Raw genomic sequence first — 17,149 nt, forward strand, 5'->3', positions numbered from 1 at the left:
CGATTTGAAAGAATTTATCTTTAAATAAAAATAGTTTAACTTTTTTTTTTTTTTTACTTGTACAAATGAGGATCCTCTCCTGGCATTGAGTAAACCCCTTAAGCTAATCCAAATTTCAGTTCCAAGGGAGAAAACATTCAGCAATGGCTTTCTCTGCTTATTTTGCTAAGATGTATATAGTTTATAGTTTACTCAATGCCAGGAGAGGATCCTCATTTGTAAAACTAAAAAAATAAATAAAATAACAACATAAATAAACAACATATGGGTTTGTTAACAAGGTTGGACACTTGATTTTCGTTGCTGTTCACTGTTGTCGTTAAATTTCACACTTTTTTTTTCCCTCCCAGGAGGAAGGTGACACTGTGGACGTCTCTGCTGTGATTGGGTCCTGTACTCTGGCGGAGGCTCGTTTCCTCCTCGATCACTTCATGTCAATGGCGATTAATAAGGTACCGTCCTTCACAAAGACAACTCAAACCTGTACAGAGAAAACATCACCTTATGAGTAAAGTACAACAGACAGGAATGAACTCAGTTTCATTATATATCCATGTTATTTAGCTTAATTGACATGATATAAATTTTATGGGTAAAACAATAGAAACTTCTTTATGTAGAAAGGAAATACAGTTCTAAATTAATGGAAAGTGATGCTTGTAAGTCCACTGCAGGTGGGTTGTAAGTGACCAGGAGGAAAAGGGTGTGTTTTTTTGCTGATGCTTCCATGCTGACCTTTTATTTAACCAAAATTCAGCTCGTTAACAATATTAAAAAAAAAAAAAAGAAAGATCCAACTGATAAAAATCGATGCTACTGAATTGGGGCTAAATGCTGCTGTAGAATAATATAGCCCACAGTGTCAGTGAAAGCTCAGCAGCATGACAACATGACATTCAAGTGCATCTACGTACGTGTCCGACAGATGCTTGTACTATTCCATACATCAACTCAGAAACTTCCAGCTCTAACTAAAAACATGAAATGTTGCTTTTAATTTTAAATTTGTGAATGCAAACATTGTGATCTGACCCCTTCAGGGCCTGCAGGCAGCTCAGAGGGAGTCTCAGGTGAAGGTGATGGAGGGCAGATTGAAGCAGACTGAAATCACCAGCGCCACACAGAACCAGCTGCTCTTTCACATGCTGAAGGAGAAAGCAGAGTTTAACCCGGAGCTGGATGCACTGCTAGGGAACGCTTTGCAAGGTAAAAAGTACAATAAAATAAAACCGTGTTTAGTTCGCACTCTGGTAGAAGTTAAAAGACCAAAACACAGACCAGACCTTGCCCACCCACTGAAAGTGTCACTGATATCATGTCAGCTAAAACTGAGATTAGAATTTAACTCTGGGATGTTGAAGATAATGATGCATTTCTTTTCCATGGGTGTATAAGTATAAATTTGACAGTAAAGATTCTTCACCTGCATTAGAAATCTTTTTGCTCTCAGGAGGTGTACTCGGTCACTGGTCAACTGCATGTTGGGCCTTTTGAGGTGCTGTCGCTTGTTGCCTTCTGCTGAATAGAAGCTGGCCTCATTATTGTATAACTGACAGTTAATTCCATTCAATTTTAGTGCTTTAATACTAGTGTATATAAGATTCGTATAATACAGTTTTGCATGCTTGTGGTTCAAGCTGGTTACTTCTTTTTGCGCTGATACTGTATTTTGCCAGCCTCTGTTCAGCAGGATGCTCTGTTTACAGTTGGCATATTTTATTTTATTTTTATACCTTTTTTAATTTAATTTAATTTTTTTAGAATTTTGGGGGATGGTGTTTTTGATTTGTGCATTGCCTTTTTCTGTTCCCCCATCTTTTCTTTTCCCTTTTTTTTTTTGTTTTATGTTTTTACAGAGCTAGGTAACATCCCGACTGGTAAGTGAAACCATATTAGACTTTAAACTGGTTATGAATGCATGGTTCCTTCCCTGCACTTTGAGAACTAACTAAACATAACACAAACAGGTGCATGAGGTGCAGTGCAACCAAGCTTCCCTCCATGCGTTGGCTGAAACTTTACCCTCTCCTTATCTGGACTTCCTACCCCCGTCCTCCTTGCAGCTCATATGTGCTACAGCCTCCATGCTTTAGCACCTGCTAACCCCAGACACTTCTACAGGAATCATACAACATGGATATTTTAGCTCTGTCAGACCTTGTAGGTCAGCTGAGCTCATCAGGACCAGCAGACTAATCATTTCTCACACTCCTCCACCTTGTTATGTCATGTTGGGTCTTTTACATTCATCTCAGCCCACCTACATATCTCTGTATAATCTTCCCAGTATGACCTCTCTCTGACCTTGAATCTCATCTTTTTTTCTTTTCTTTTCTTTTTTTTTTTTTTTTTTTATCCATTAGATTTTAATGAGCTCAGCGAGGATCACGTTTGTGGATTAAACAGCATGGCGCTGTGCTGATATCGCCTCTCATCTGCTTCATCTGTTCATTTTTCCACATCTGTTTTGAGCAAAATAAACAAAATAAACCAAAAGTGCAAAAGTTAAGATAAAGGAGTGAAATAATCTGTCTGGCAAGACGTGCCTGCTAAGAGTCATTTTAGCTAACTAGTCTTCTCAGTTTTGTCGCTCCATCTGATGCTATTCACTGATCTCATTTGACAGAAAATGGGGATGATAGCAGCAGTGATGAATCTGCCCAGAGCCCCTCTGCAGAGGGAAAGTAAGTGTATGTTAGGATTATAGTATACTGCTGTGTAAGGTGTAGATTAATGTTAATGTGCTTTAGTAGTTTGTTTGTGTGTGTGTTTCATACATGAGACATTGTTTAGTAGAGCAGAGCAGAGCAGTGCATTTCAAGTGCATTAATTAATATTTGCATTAAAAATTGTCTGTATTCTCTCTAGCACTCTGGCAACGGATTACATGAAACTTTGTGGAGAGACCAAAACGAGGAATAAGGTATTGTAGAGTTTGTTGCCCGTGTTTGTTCCGTATCCTAAAAGCAGTTTCAGTTTTGTCTTGCTTTAGTTATTCACTTATCTGTGCTGCACAGGCTCGTCGGAGGACCACCCCTCAGATGGAGTTGCTCTACGCTAACAGTGACTCTGCCCCTGATGCACCCACTGTAGACTTTTCTAGTCCGATGTTGCCGTTAGCTGAAACACCAGATGCAGGCGGCGACATGGATTTGTCAGGCTCATCAGTCAGGGACTACACAGCTCTCTCCCCTGGCTTTTCCTCTAAAATGGGCAGCATGTAAGTTCAGGCCCGGCACTCACACTAACAGATTAATTATTTCTTTTATTTTTCCTGCATGTTTGTTGTTACTCTTTGCTGCTTTGTTTACTTTTTATTGTTCGCAAGCACCCTTACGAATGGCTATACCTTACTCCAACATCTGAATCTTTTGAGCAAAGGCCTGTAGAGACCAGCAGATATTTTGTAGTGCTTGTTTGATATTGTGCCCTGCAAAAATCTTCTTTGTCATTCTTTATTGTGGTGCAGTTGCACACTAACAGAAGTATATTAACCGGGCTGCTGTAACTGGCTTGTCAGTGCTTTAAAATGGAGCAAATTCACTTTTTGTAAGAATAAACCTTAGCTAATAATAATCTATCAGAAATTATATAATTAGAATTATATTTGTGGATGTGTGCCACACACTGCCCTGATTGTTAAACATGAGCTTGACGAAGAAACCATCACTGGTTTTGGGACTTTTAACATCAGGTAACTGTATTTCTGTGTGTACTGCATGCTCATCTCTCATCGTTTATAATTGTCATTGTAATTATTTTTGCGTTGGTTTAATTTTAAACAATATTTGTTTGTACTGTCTTTGTGCTGTTTATGGATAAATCCATAAAACTGAACATTCAGTTCTAGCTCCAGAAATCCGCCAGGTGTGGAAAAGCGAACTCCTGAGCCCTCCCCACTCTCTCGCAGGAAGACCTATGACAAGGCACAAGCAGCGGCTGACAGGGCAAAGGTCAAGGACATGAAACAGTAAGAGCTTGATGCCAGCATTGTGGCTACAAAGCTGAAACAGAACAACTTCACTTTGACCTTACTAATACTCCTCCTTCTGGTTTCCTGCTTTGGAAAAGCATGTGGTGTCAGCTAAATAATGCTCTGCATCTTGTTTGATGACCTTCCACATGCCAAGTTCTGTGCTTCGTTTGAAGTAATTTTTTCCCGCCTAACTTAAATAACATCGTCTCTTCTCTCGGCCATAATGGTGAAAACTTGCTCTTTTTGCTTTTGACAGTTTGGCCTCAAATTCATTGTCTGCTTGCTAATTGATCAGCTTGCCTCTGATGTACTTTGCAGAAATCACTCTTTACTTTCCTTTATCTGATAGGTTTTCCAGAGGGAGATTAAAATAGAAGAAGATGCTGACTGTGCATCAACTGAAAAATAATGTCGACAATTTTTACTTATATCTTTTTTCTTTTGTCCCTGTCGCCCTGTTTCGGAATATAGTCAACTATAAAAATATTAGTGCTGTTAAAATAAAGCAGTCGAGATGTGTTTGAATGTTTAAGTCTGCACTACAAGCTAAGCAGTTTGTTAGAATTATTGCATTAACTGTTTAGGAATAATTTAGGAGCCATGGTTATCGTTCAGTGGTGATTTTCTTTCCTTCAGATCCTTTGCCAGGCCTGTAATTCAGCCAGCTGCTGCTTGTTCATGGGTCTTTCTGCCCTTAGTTTTGTCTTCAGTGAAAGTTCCAGTTGAGCTGATGTCAGGTGACTGACCCAATCATTTAAAATCATTGTGTTTCATTGCTCTTTGGTTACTTTCACATTAATTCTTGGCTCATCAACTGTCTGCATTGTGAAGCAGTATTTTTCAGAGTTTGAGCAGAAAATATAGCTCTGTACTCTTCAGTATTCATCCTGCTACTTCTATCAGTAGTAACATTATCACTAAACACCAATACCCCAGACATGTTGGCACCAATACGCTACAGTACGTGCCCATGCTATTACACTGCCTCCACTCTGTTTGATAAAGGATGCAGTACACTGTAGATCATGAGCCCTTCCTTTCTTCCTCCATTGTCTGTTTTCATAAATGCACTGCAGCTCTCAACCTTTCTAGACATACCCTGATGGAGGTGCGTGTGAGAAAATGTCTGTCAACTTGGACATTAAACAGTCCTTAACCAACCAGGTCATTAGTCCAAAGTCTGTGTGATTTTTCCCATTGTGGTGATTTGCCCAGACAGCACCTTTGTTATCTTCTAAATTGTTGGTTTGGCCACTCCTAAAGTTTTGACACACTCTGACGAGTTTATTTTGTTTTCTCAGCCTAACGATGGCCTCTTTCACTTAGATTAACATTAACATGACTGTATTTTAGCGACATCCAAAGACTCTATACTGTAAAACATGGATGCAGCTTCTGTGTGAAAAGTTAAGTCAGTGCTGAAGTGCCTTAAACTTGCGTTTTTTTTTTTTTTCGTCATGACCAGTAGGAAACAACCTCTGGTTGCAAAAAAACTATATGCCCCCCCCCCCCCCCCCCCCCGAATGGGACTTTGCTAACCGACACATGCCATCATGTTTCTATGTAGTCTATGGCAAAGTCCAGACCTGTCCAGAAGGCCAGATAACACCTGGTTATTGGTTGGTTGTCCAGTTACTTTTGAGCCTTTGCAAATGGAGGGGTGTAAATCCTAAATGGTTAATGCTTAGTTAATTCAGAGTGAGAGTGCAGGAGGTCAGGATGAAAACCGAATAGTACTACATTCGTGTCACACGTTAGTGCAAGCAGATGTCAGACGTTTGTAGTGCATGCAGCTCTATGTAAGCAAAACAAATGCTATGCAAATATTATCTATTCATGAGATACAGAAAGTGGCTCGTTTCTAAAGATGTCTACGTAGTTTTTTAGAATCTTCTAAATGGTTCTAGCACAGTGGCGTGGTGGTTAGCACTGCTGCCTCGCAGCTGGAATAACATCTGTAAGGCCTGGGTTCAATTCCACCTTGGCCCGGGCCTGTCGCTATGTGGAGTTTGCATGTTCTCCCCGTGTCTGCGTGGGTTTCCTCCCAGAGTCCAAAGACTTGAACTTACTGGGGTTAGGTTAATTGGCCACTCTAAATTGCCCATAGGTGTGAATGTGAGTATGAATGGTTGTCTGTTGCGGGGCTAACACAGAGACAGGCTGGCGACCCGTACAGAGTGTACCCTGCCTCTCGCCCTATGACAGCTGGGATAGGCTCCAGCCCCCCCACGACCCTGAACAGAACAATCAGAAGAGAATGGATAGATGATGGATGGATGGATCTATGCAGATAGATGTAGAATTTTTATTATATTGGCAGGAAAATACCAGCAACAGAGCTCCTTAAGTAGAAAGCAACTCAGATTGCTGCATTTAAATTGTTTGTGTTTTAGGCTACTAGGACACCAACAGCATAAACCCTCTAGGCTACAGTGTGCCATTTACTCTGCCTCCAGCCTCAGGCTAAACATGACATTTTTGTTAAAGCGGGAGCCTTTATTTTATTTTTTTTTTTTTCATCCATCCACCAGTTTCTTTTCTGTGTGTAATAAGCAGTCTAACTGCACACACACTTAGCTATTGTTAGATTTAAGCTGCCATTAAAGGTTGTTTTGACACGAGATGCATAATGTTAGATTCTAAAAATTATTCTAAAAATTACAGTGTTCAGCTTTTTCTCCCAAAGCTGTAATTTGACATCATTAAAGAAGGATCTGAGACTATAAACCGTTTTGAATTGGAGGATTTGGGGCTACATATAATAAGCTTTTCATTGAAACAAGGCTACTAAATCCCTGCGGTATGCCAGGTTTTTGACTAAAAAGAGAATAAACTTTAATGATATGATGATTTATTGACAGAATCATAGTGGCTTACACTATCAGCCAACTGGTAATCTTAATAAACCAGACTGAGCAGCAAACATTTCAGTAATCTCTTAATGGCTTCAGATGAGTGTGAACAAGTATAATACTTTACTGTGAAAGCCATCATACCAGTGGCTCCTACATGACATGAATGCAGCATGTGCATCTGCTGTCTTCATGCAGTCCTCCCACACTCCTGCCAGCAGTGTTTTAACAGCTTGGTCTGCAATTTAATTATGCAGCAGCTTAATTGGAAGTGATTCTGCCTACTTTCAGAAACCTGAAGAGCCACCTGCTATTTCCTGTCTCTTCCCTACTGCTTTTCCCAATAACCAGTTAAGCTCTACGACAGGCCACCTAAGGCATACTACAAATGTGTTGCAGTATAAGTAGGAACCAGAGATGAGACAAATTTTCATTAGCTGCCAGAGAGATAAATTAGAGTTGGAAAAAGATGCTAAAGGGAAACCGGGTCCAGTGTGCTCTGTGAAATCTGTCATTTTGTCAAATGCTGGCCAGTGCCTTACTCTGTCCCAAGTTACTGCAGAAATGTTTAATACATATGGATTTGTACAAAAATGTAACAAAAGACTAGCAAATCATCATTTTGATTGCTTTTGCACTGTCAGTTGTTCAGAATCTCCAAGTATATATTGTGCCATAAAGTGCCACCAGTGTGTCCTGTATTCTATCTGAAGGCCACCAGATGGCAGTAGTTGTGGTTGCGAAAAGACCTTGGTGCTGTAGACGTCTATACTAACAAGCCACACATAGTCACACAGAGAGCCTGAGATTATTGAAGCTATCATAAAAACTAACTTGTTTTCTTAATTCAAATAATGTTTGTGTGTTGGAACAAAAAGATGAAGAATGTCTAAAACATTGTGTGGTAGGATTTAAAGATGCCCAGGTTAGAGTGCAGCAAGATGCAAGTACAGAAAACAGGCAGGCAGCACAAGCATCATCAGAAGATGTTTTATTCTGCTTCAGTTTGTCTAGTCGGTGTGTCAATCTGTGTCAATTATTAGATTCAATTGGCTTCTCTCAAAATGTAAAGGAGCCCACCCACCACTTTAATCATACTCTGGATCTTGTCCTGAAAGCCCCCTCCTGTCTGATCATTTCTTGGTAACATTTACATTTACTTTAATCGATTACACAGCAGTGGGGAATAAGTTTTACTACAGTAGAAGTCTTTCTGGAAGTGCTGTAACTAAGTTTAAGGATCTAATTCCTTCATTATGCTCTTCAGTGCCAACACAGTGCAGAGCAGCTACCTAAACTCTGCTCCCAGTGAGGTCGATTATCTCGTCAATAGTTTTACATCCTCACTGCGTATAACTTTGGATACTGTGGCTCCTCTGAAAAGGAAAGCTTCAAATCAGAAGTGCCTGACTCCGTGGTATAATTCACAAACGCACAGCTTAAAGCAGATAACCCGTAAGCTGGAGAGGGAATGGCGTCTCACTAAATTAGAAGATGCTCATTTAGCCTGGAAAAAGAGTTTGTTGCTCTATAAAAAAGCCCTTCATAAAGCTAGGACATCTTACTATTCATCATTAATTGAAGAAAATAAGAACAACCCCAGGTTTCTTTTCAGCACTGTAGCCAGGCTGACAAAGAGTCAGAGCTCTGTAGAGCCGAGTATTCCTTTCACTTTAACTAGTAGTGACTTCATGGATTTCTTTCCAATTAAAATTTTAGACATTAGAGAAAAAATTATTCAAAACCATCTTAAAGACTTATATTCATGTTCGGCTGCTTTCAGCACTGCTGGTATTTGTTTAGACTCTTGCGCTCCAGTTGATCTTAGTTAACTTCAATAGTTACTTCCTCCAAACCAGCAACATGTTTATTAGATCCCATTCCTACTAGACTGTTCAAAGAAGTCTTTCCAATTATTGATGCTTCTATCTTAAAAATGATCAATCAGTCTTTATTAGTTGGCTGTGTACCACAGGCCTTCAAGGTGGCTGTAATTAAATGGCTACTTAAAAAGCCATCACTGGACCGAGCTGTCTTAGCTAATTATAGGCCAATCTCCAACCTTCCTTTTCTCTCAAAGATTCTTGAAAGAGTAGTTGTAAAACAGCTAACTGATCATCTGCAGAGGAACGGTTTATTTGAAGAGTTTCAGTCAGGTTTCAGAATTCATCACAGTACCGAAACAGCATTAGTGAAGGTTACAAATGATCTTCTTACAGCCTCTGACAGTGGACTCATCTCTGTGCTTGTCCTGTTGGACCTCAGTGCAGCTTTGATACTGTTGACCGTAACATTTTATTACAGAGATTAGAGAATGCCATAGTGAGATGAAGTTTCATGAAGCACTGAAGCTTTCCATTCACTCAGTGAACCCATGGGTCGAAGCTTCACGGTGCTTCATTTGCTCTACTACACTATCAAGTGGACAGTCAATGTAAAACAGGCAGGCTGATTATAATCACACCAAGCCTTGGTGTGATGCGGGGGAATTGTTTCTCTAGTCGGCATTTTCGGTATTTAACAGCTGTGCATATGATATGATAACAGAGGCACAGAGCTGATTAGGCACCCCTGTGCTCCTTCACCTCCCCTCCTCCTTACTTACTTGTGGTTCCTCGGATACTTAAGAGTAGAATGGGAGGCAGAGCCTTCAGTCTTCAGGCCCCTCTTCTGTGGAACCAGCTCCCAGCTTGGATTCAGGAGACAGACACCCTCTCTATTTTTAAGATTAGGTTTAAAACTTTCCTTTTTGATCAAGCTTAAAGTTAGGGCTGGATCAGGTGACCCTGAACCATCCCTTAGTTATGCTGCTATAGGCCTGGGCTGCTGGGGGGTTCCCATAATGTACTGTTTCTTTTCATTCACCTTATTTACTTTGTTTATACTTCACTTTGTATTTAATCATTAATTATTATCTCTGGCTCTCCTCCACAGCATGTCTTTTTTTTCTCTCCCCTCAGCCCAACAGGTCGTGGCAGATGACTGCCCCTCCCTGAGCCTGGTTCTGCTGGAGGTTTCTTCCTGTTAAAAGGAAGTTTTTCCTTCCCACTGTCACCAAGTGTTTGCTCATAGGGGGTCGTTTTGACTTTACCCACAATACAAAGTGCCTTGAGGCAACTGTTTGTTGTGATTTGGCGCTATATAAATAAAATTGAATTGAACTGAACATTTCAGAAACTCTTAGCCCTGTCCAAATAAGCACGCAGAACACAAACAGGAAGCAGCATGTGCAACCTTTGTCCTTCATCAGAAGAAAAAAGGTAAATGCACTAGTTCTTATATAGCGCTTTTCTACTCTAGCTGAGCACTCAAAGCACTTATACAACACATTTACATTCACCCATTCACACCAGCACTTCCATATGTAACTAAGCTAAGTGCTTTTTTTTTTTACTGTCTAACATTCACACACATTCATACTCCAATGCATGCATCAGAGAGCAACTTTGGCTTCAGTATCTTGCCCAAGGATATTTTGGCACACAACCCGGAGCAGCCAGGAATCAAACCGCCAACCTTCCAATTAGTAGGTGACCTGCTATACCTCCTGCGCTAAAGCCACCTCAAAAAAGGGTGTGGGAAGAATGCTGTCATGGTAATAGGCACATATGACCTTGGGCACATAGGCCGGGTTGGGCTTCAGCAGCACCCTAAACAGCACCTGGGTAAACTGAGTGCATGAAGGATGCGCTGAAAGAGCATGAATGTCACTAACAGGTATAGTCAAAGCTAAAGCCAGCAGCAACACAGTCTTCAGAGACGAAGGCCTTAAATCAACCTCCTTTAGAGGTTCAAATGGAGGGCCACAGAGCCCATTGAAAACCACTGCTAAGCCCCAGTGGCCTGGAGACGGGGTAACCTGCGGACCCCCTTCTTAAAATGGCAAACCAAAGGGTGTTAGCTAACCGTTTTATCACCAATCCCCACGTGGAAGGCAGCAACGGCAATAAATGCTTTTGAATATGCAGGGAGGCGCATTCCCATAGACTCTGTGGGAACATGGCTTTCCAACTTGACCTCTATAAACACTTTCCCACTGAGTTTATGGGCTCAGTCACTTATTTTGGGTCATACTGAATTTAAAAAGTGTCTGTTTTGTAAATCTGGGGTCACACTGTGTTTCAAAATGGAGGATTATCTATGGTATGAAACCACATGCTTATTGGCTAACAGCTAACTACTTAGATGGTCAATACGGCACAGAAACCCATATTGTTTACCAGATAATTTGCGTGTGAATGTTAGATAGAAAAAAGTCCTTGTATGAATGGGTGAATGGGACATGTTGTGTAAAGCGTCAAGTAGAGTAGAAGGTGCTATATAAGAACCAGTCCATTCATCTTTTCAGTCCAGTCTTTGTACCTGACCATTTTCAGAGGAATGTTTTGCTTGTTTGTTAGGCCGCTTAGCTCTGACCTATGAGTCATTCAATCATAAAAAAAAAGCTACCTAAGTCACAACCAGTGTTGTGTCTACACATAATAGACAGCTTAGCAAAGAACCAATTGTATCAGATGTATCTTATACACTTGGTTACTCGCAGCCTTTCACAAAAGCATGTCATTTGTTCTCATTTCTTTTGTTGAATCTACAAAAAAGCCAAAGATAATGCAGGCATAAAATTTCCAACATGGTGATTCCCAAAGAGCTGCTAGCCAAGAACTTGGCATGGTGTGCCGTGTGTCCTTTAAAAGGTTTGAGGAAAGTGGAGGACTAAAACGATCTACAGCAGATGAACAGTGCTTGAAAGTCATCTCTTTAAGAGATGGGGAAAATCCAGCAAAGATGTGACACAGGACCCAAGAGATGCATCTGGACATTCAGTAGATCAGTCAGCCATTCACTGAAACCTCATCAGAAATGCTCTCTGTGCAAAGGTGACTCTCAAGAAGCAATTCTTAAGGAACAGAAACAGGGAGAAAAGGCTGAGGTATGCCAAATTATACAAGAACGGGAACAAAATCAAAATCAGCAACAGGTCTTACTGAGTGATGAATCCAAAGTTGAAATTTTTGGTTCAGATTGTTGCCAGTATGTACAGAGGTGGTCAGGAGAGAGGCACAGCAGTGAGTATCTACAGCCATTTGTAAAACACAGTGGTGGTTCTGTCATAGTTTGGAGCTGTATTTCAGCCAGTAGTGTTGGATCTTGTCAGAAATGATGGAATTATAAACAAGAGTAGCATCAGATTTTGATCCAACATGCAACACCATCTGGAAAGCATCTGATTGGCAACGGCTTCATTTTTCAGCATGACAGTGATTCCAAACACAGCTTAACGGCAAAATTCACAACAGGTGTTTGATCCTCGAGTCGACCGATAAATGTCCTGGTTCATGATGAGGACAACTGTCTAAACACCAGCTCTAACTGAACCAGGACATTTATCGGTCGATTCGAGGATCAAACACCTGTTGTGAATTTTGCCGTTAAGCTCCTCGTTAGAGAACAGCAACTTGTGCAAAAAGTTCTGAAACATTTAACAGTTGGACATGTGCATTCAAAAGCTTAGAGAAGGTCACATTAAGTTCACCTGTAAAGGTTTGAATGCATTTTAGGCTCGTCCTGCAATTTCACCCAAAAGCCGAATATCCCTAACTTTTTGTGAGTAGTGTATTTTATTTTCATGTGTTTCCACATTTCAATAAATTGCTGCACCTGTTCTCCATTTTCCTAGCAAATATATAAAGTCATGAGTGATACATTGACAAGTATTGAGGAAGGATTGTCTCAAATCTATACTGGTACACTTAATTATATCAAATATTTTTTCAATAACTCTTTTATTAGTTTGGAAAATGTGTAGTCATTTATGCTCAATATATTCTACATTACACTGCCGTTTCATTCGTGGGTACACACACACTACAATTAGCTCTTCTCGAGGTTGCATTGCACCTAATACAGAATAATCAGGAACTCAGGAACAGGAAGTAGTCTTTTAATCAGTAGCTAATCAGCCCCTACGAATGTGAGATCCTTTCTTCCCCTCAGGGATGCCTCCACCTGTCCTCTATAGCAATCTTCCTCCTAGCTTCTACCCTTTTTCTGATCCAAACAAGTACTTTCTTCCTTTTTTCTTTTTTATTTGACATATACATTCATCCATTAATTTTCTTCCCCTTAGCAATTTCATAGTTGCAGTTGGAGCCTATCCCAGGGGTACACCCTGGACAGGTCACCGGTCTGTTGTAGGCTGCAGGGCAGTTCATCCAGTGGTTCTGTAACTAGAGCCTCCCCCGGGTTTCATCCCACATTGCTGTGGCATCCTTGTAGAAGAGCTACCCAGAAAAAATGAATGAATGTCCTCTGAGATCAAAAGATAAGCAGCAAAGCCAAACAATGTCACTGTGTTTAGTGCATTACTGCTATTGATCCTGAACCCTCCACCGATTTGATTTTTTTTTTTTCTCACTTCTGTGAAGCTTTTGAATCTCCTTCATTTACAAACTGTAGGTATCAGTGTTTGGATAGCTCATCCTGCAGATTCACCAGTACTTGTAGCTATTTTTCTGATGTAGAGATTTTACAATTGCTCTATCAGATGCCACGTTAACACAGCCAGCCCATTAGTGATCAACCAGACTTCCTGTGATGCTGTTGAACTCTGTGAGAAGACTCCATGGGTTCCCGGTGATCACCTGTCTTTGGCTCTTTGGGTGTTTCAATCAATTAGAGGCTGCAAAAGCAAATTATCTAGATTATTTATAGATTCTTGGTTTGCATTTTCTTTCTGTTCGACACAGCAAGGGTGACTCTGTTCACAGCTGTCTCATGATTTTTCTGTTATTTTCATCTCTTTCTGTTTTTGGCTTGCATCATTAAGAGAGGTGCGTGATTGTGTTGTGAGAGTCAGATTTTTATCATGTGCCATGGTGCCCTTTTAAGATAGTGATTTGTGTGTTTTCCAGGGGTGTCATTAACCCGGTGCCACCCACCAAGAGCAGCCGGTCGGCAACATTACAGTGCGTTCACGTGGCAGAGGGACACAGTAAAGCCGTTTTATGCGTTGACTGCACTGACGACCTCCTCTTCACAGGATCCAAAGGTTAATGCCCACAATCCTTCCTCTTTCCCTCCTTCCATCCTTCCATCTTTCACCTCCTGACTCTAATCTTACACCTCTAATCAGTATATGTTCCAGCTCTGGTAATTTATCACACTTCGATATGCTGTTATATAACAGCAAATAAAACCTGATGGGGATTAATTAGGGTTGTCATGTGGTGGATAAATGAGGTGATAGAATATAAATGACACTGTTCAATCCATAAAATTGTTATGGTGAATGCTTTTAAGCATAATAAATGGATTTAAATATGCAGGCAATCAACTGGATTGAAGTGCCAATTAATCCCAACAGGATACTTGTGAATTGCATTTAAAAAGTGCTGCCCAGCTGCCATGTTTAGTTTTGTCGTCGGTTAAAATGGGTTTTGTTTTTTATGTCTTGCTTCACGATAAATGTTATCCCAGCAGTCTCCTGGTTGAGCTGTCCAGTTTTGATGTCCTCTTCTCAGAAATGTTTTCTGTATTTTAATATTGTTATAAATCATGATGGAATTGACAAAGACTGTGTCCCAACTTGCAGACCGGACCTGTAAGGTGTGGAATCTGGTGACGGGTCAGGAGATTATGTCCCTAGCAGGTCACCCCAACAATGTGGTGTCAGTCCGCTACAGCTCCAGTTTGGTCTTTACTGTCTCTACCTCCTACATCAAAGTCTGGGACATTCGGGACTCGGCCAAATGCATCCGAACACTAACGTGAGTAAGACTTTAGTAGTGGTTTTTTTCTGATTATATTCAGCAGAAACAATAATAATAGATAATAAACAGTTTCCTGGCACACACATTAACTTTTGCTTTTGCAGTTTTCAAAGTTTTCTATATAGTGAACTCACAACCAGTTCAGCTGGTATGGTTAGGCTTCTTTTTTTTTTAATATAGATAGAATAAACACTTTTTGAAAGGAAAGCCTCTGGAGAAACTTATCCATTTGAGTCACATCTCCTATAATACTTTTTTCCTAATTACGTGTTGCATATTTGTATATGTTTCATCTCCAGGTCCTCTGGTCAAGTTAATGTCGGGGACGCCTGTGCATCTAACACCAGCCGAACAGTCACCATCCCAGCAGGAGAGAACCAGATCAACCAGATTGCTCTCAACCCCAACGGCACAATCCTGTACGCTGCTGCTGGAAACTCTGTCAGAGTCTGGGACCTGAGAAGGTGAGCAGAGCCACTTAAAATTAATGCTGAACAATACCCAGACAGCTGGGTGGCAGGGCGGCAGTCAGTCTTGTTTAACAATTTGATCAACATCATTTAGTATGTTGCCATACTAAATGTTAATGGAAAACTAGGACCTTTTTTAGCTTATGCATTATGTAAATGTTGAGAGGCGCGTATACTAAAGAAAATACTTCTTTATGACTATGTTTTGTCACATCAAAGAGCATAATTATGTAATTTGAGGTTTACTTTGTGTTACATTAAAGTCACAGTTAGAGCTCTACCGTTCTGTAATTACCTGCAGTCACTATGAATACAATTTTATAGGAAGTGTGATCAAAAGATTTCTACATAGTGCCTATAATAATTAAAATTGTACTTGATTTAAATTTAGTCACAGTTGCCTTCAAGGTCCTCCAGGTAGTCTTGCAAGGCCAAGTTGCCGTGTCCACATGGTGCGAGCGGTAGACTGATACAAGACCCCAACCCCCTGACCCAACCCTAACCACAATGCCACAACTGCTACAGGCAAGCAGGGATCAGGCAATCGCAGAATGAGGGCTGCAAGAATTGTAATATCTACATGAATATACTACATTTTTGCATGTTTAATGCTTCTTAGTATATTAGTATAAACTCACCCTGAATTATAAGACTCCTCCAGGGCAGTAGATTTCAAAAACGGAGTATTCCAGAATTTTGTTCTGTTCAGACTGCACTACCCACTGATGTTTGTGGTACAACTTATCATATTTGCTCAATCCAGCATCAAAGTTGAATGACATTCCCAAACTGGAGATCCCAGTTCATGTTGATGGTAAGAAGGGCCAGTGTACAAATTTCAGATTTTAAAAATTTTCTCTTTAATAGTTAATGAAATATTCATGTTCAAACATGGCCTCAGATTTCAAAGTGAAAAAAACAAACAAAAAAAACATGCTGGATGGAGGTCGACGGACTATTTTTCCAAAAGAAAAAATAAATCTGAAAGTATTTGATAGATAAAGCTCAAATTTCATAGCAGTTATTTTGTATAGCCAAACTTTTGGACCATGAAGTTTTTAGGCAAATTGGAGATGGTAACAGTTCTAAAATTCTGACTTGAGATGGAATGACCCTCCTGCAACTGGGATCAATCCTTATGTAACAGGAGTATTTCAAGAAGTCCAGAGATTTAAAAGGAGGTAATCTTGAAGGAAAAAGAGGCCAAATTTAAGCCTGGAATGGTTTTTACTTTTATAGGCATAGACTGAGAGAGTTTTTATAATAAAAAAAGAATGTCTTATGGAAGTATTGACAGCCAGACACGCATCAATAATGCCGACAGCGTGTTTGATTCCCCCTGATACTGCCACACAATTTTCAGCTGCGTAACATGCACGCTTCATTAGTTAATACAAACTCCAATTTCATTTTGTGTTCCCTTGGAAATCAATTCAGTATGAAAACCTGACAAGCATCCAGTCCAAAGCTGTCACCCATTTCTGACAGCCAACTGGTGTTATGATGAATTGCCTCTTTGGTAAAAATAAAGCAGTCACTCTGACTGTCTAAAGTAACTTCAGATTATTATTTTCTGCAAAAACAGTCCAGTTTGCTCTGAGACTGAGCTCTGGAAACTTTATTCACAAACCTTGTTAAATAGATAAACTACTAAAATAAACTACATTATTAAAATCTACTCTCTGTACTTGAGTGATTTGATTACATGTTATTCGGTTTTCTTTTGGCACTCTCTCCATAGTTTTACCTTTTCAGAAATGTTAGAAATGCTCATGAACATTTTTTTTCTGCATTAGGTTTGCCTCCACTGGAAAACTGACTGGTCACCTTGGTCCAGTAATGTGTCTGACTGTGGATCGGTCTGGAAACAACCAGGATCTGGTTATCACTGGGTCCAAGGACCATTACATCAAGGTGTGTTTTGGGATTTAAAACTCTTGCGTTTGACATCCCTGATGTTCTCTTGTGTCTTGAGGTGGAAATGACGGATTGCTTGGGTTATACATGCTACATAACCCATGTTTAACTGACTTTCTTTGATTATAATAAACCTAATGTTCGAATATATAGATCATACATTTT

General features: G+C 40.2%; 1 protein-coding gene across 2 annotated transcripts in view; it reads left to right on the forward strand.

Moving 5' to 3' along the window:
- kif21a (kinesin family member 21A) overlaps positions 1-17,149 on the forward strand; it is an 82,399-nt gene that overhangs the window by 60,426 nt on the left and 4,824 nt on the right. Inside the window, exons 21-31 of one of the 2 annotated variants that reach the window (XM_030730729.1) lie at positions 351-452; positions 1,041-1,206; positions 1,857-1,877; positions 2,627-2,684; positions 2,869-2,923; positions 3,018-3,220; positions 3,845-3,970; positions 13,740-13,876; positions 14,420-14,594; positions 14,897-15,061; positions 16,864-16,981. In XM_030730729.1, the coding sequence (XP_030586589.1) occupies positions 351-452; positions 1,041-1,206; positions 1,857-1,877; positions 2,627-2,684; positions 2,869-2,923; positions 3,018-3,220; positions 3,845-3,970; positions 13,740-13,876; positions 14,420-14,594; positions 14,897-15,061; positions 16,864-16,981 (1,326 nt within the window). The remainder of the gene's footprint in view (positions 1-350; positions 453-1,040; positions 1,207-1,856; positions 1,878-2,626; positions 2,685-2,868; positions 2,924-3,017; positions 3,221-3,844; positions 3,971-13,739; positions 13,877-14,419; positions 14,595-14,896; positions 15,062-16,863; positions 16,982-17,149) is intronic. The other variant, XM_030730731.1, reaches the window with a different exon arrangement.

This window comes from Archocentrus centrarchus, chromosome 6 (assembly GCF_007364275.1).
Source record: "Archocentrus centrarchus isolate MPI-CPG fArcCen1 chromosome 6, fArcCen1, whole genome shotgun sequence".
Classification (NCBI taxonomy): domain Eukaryota; kingdom Metazoa; phylum Chordata; class Actinopteri; order Cichliformes; family Cichlidae; genus Archocentrus; species Archocentrus centrarchus.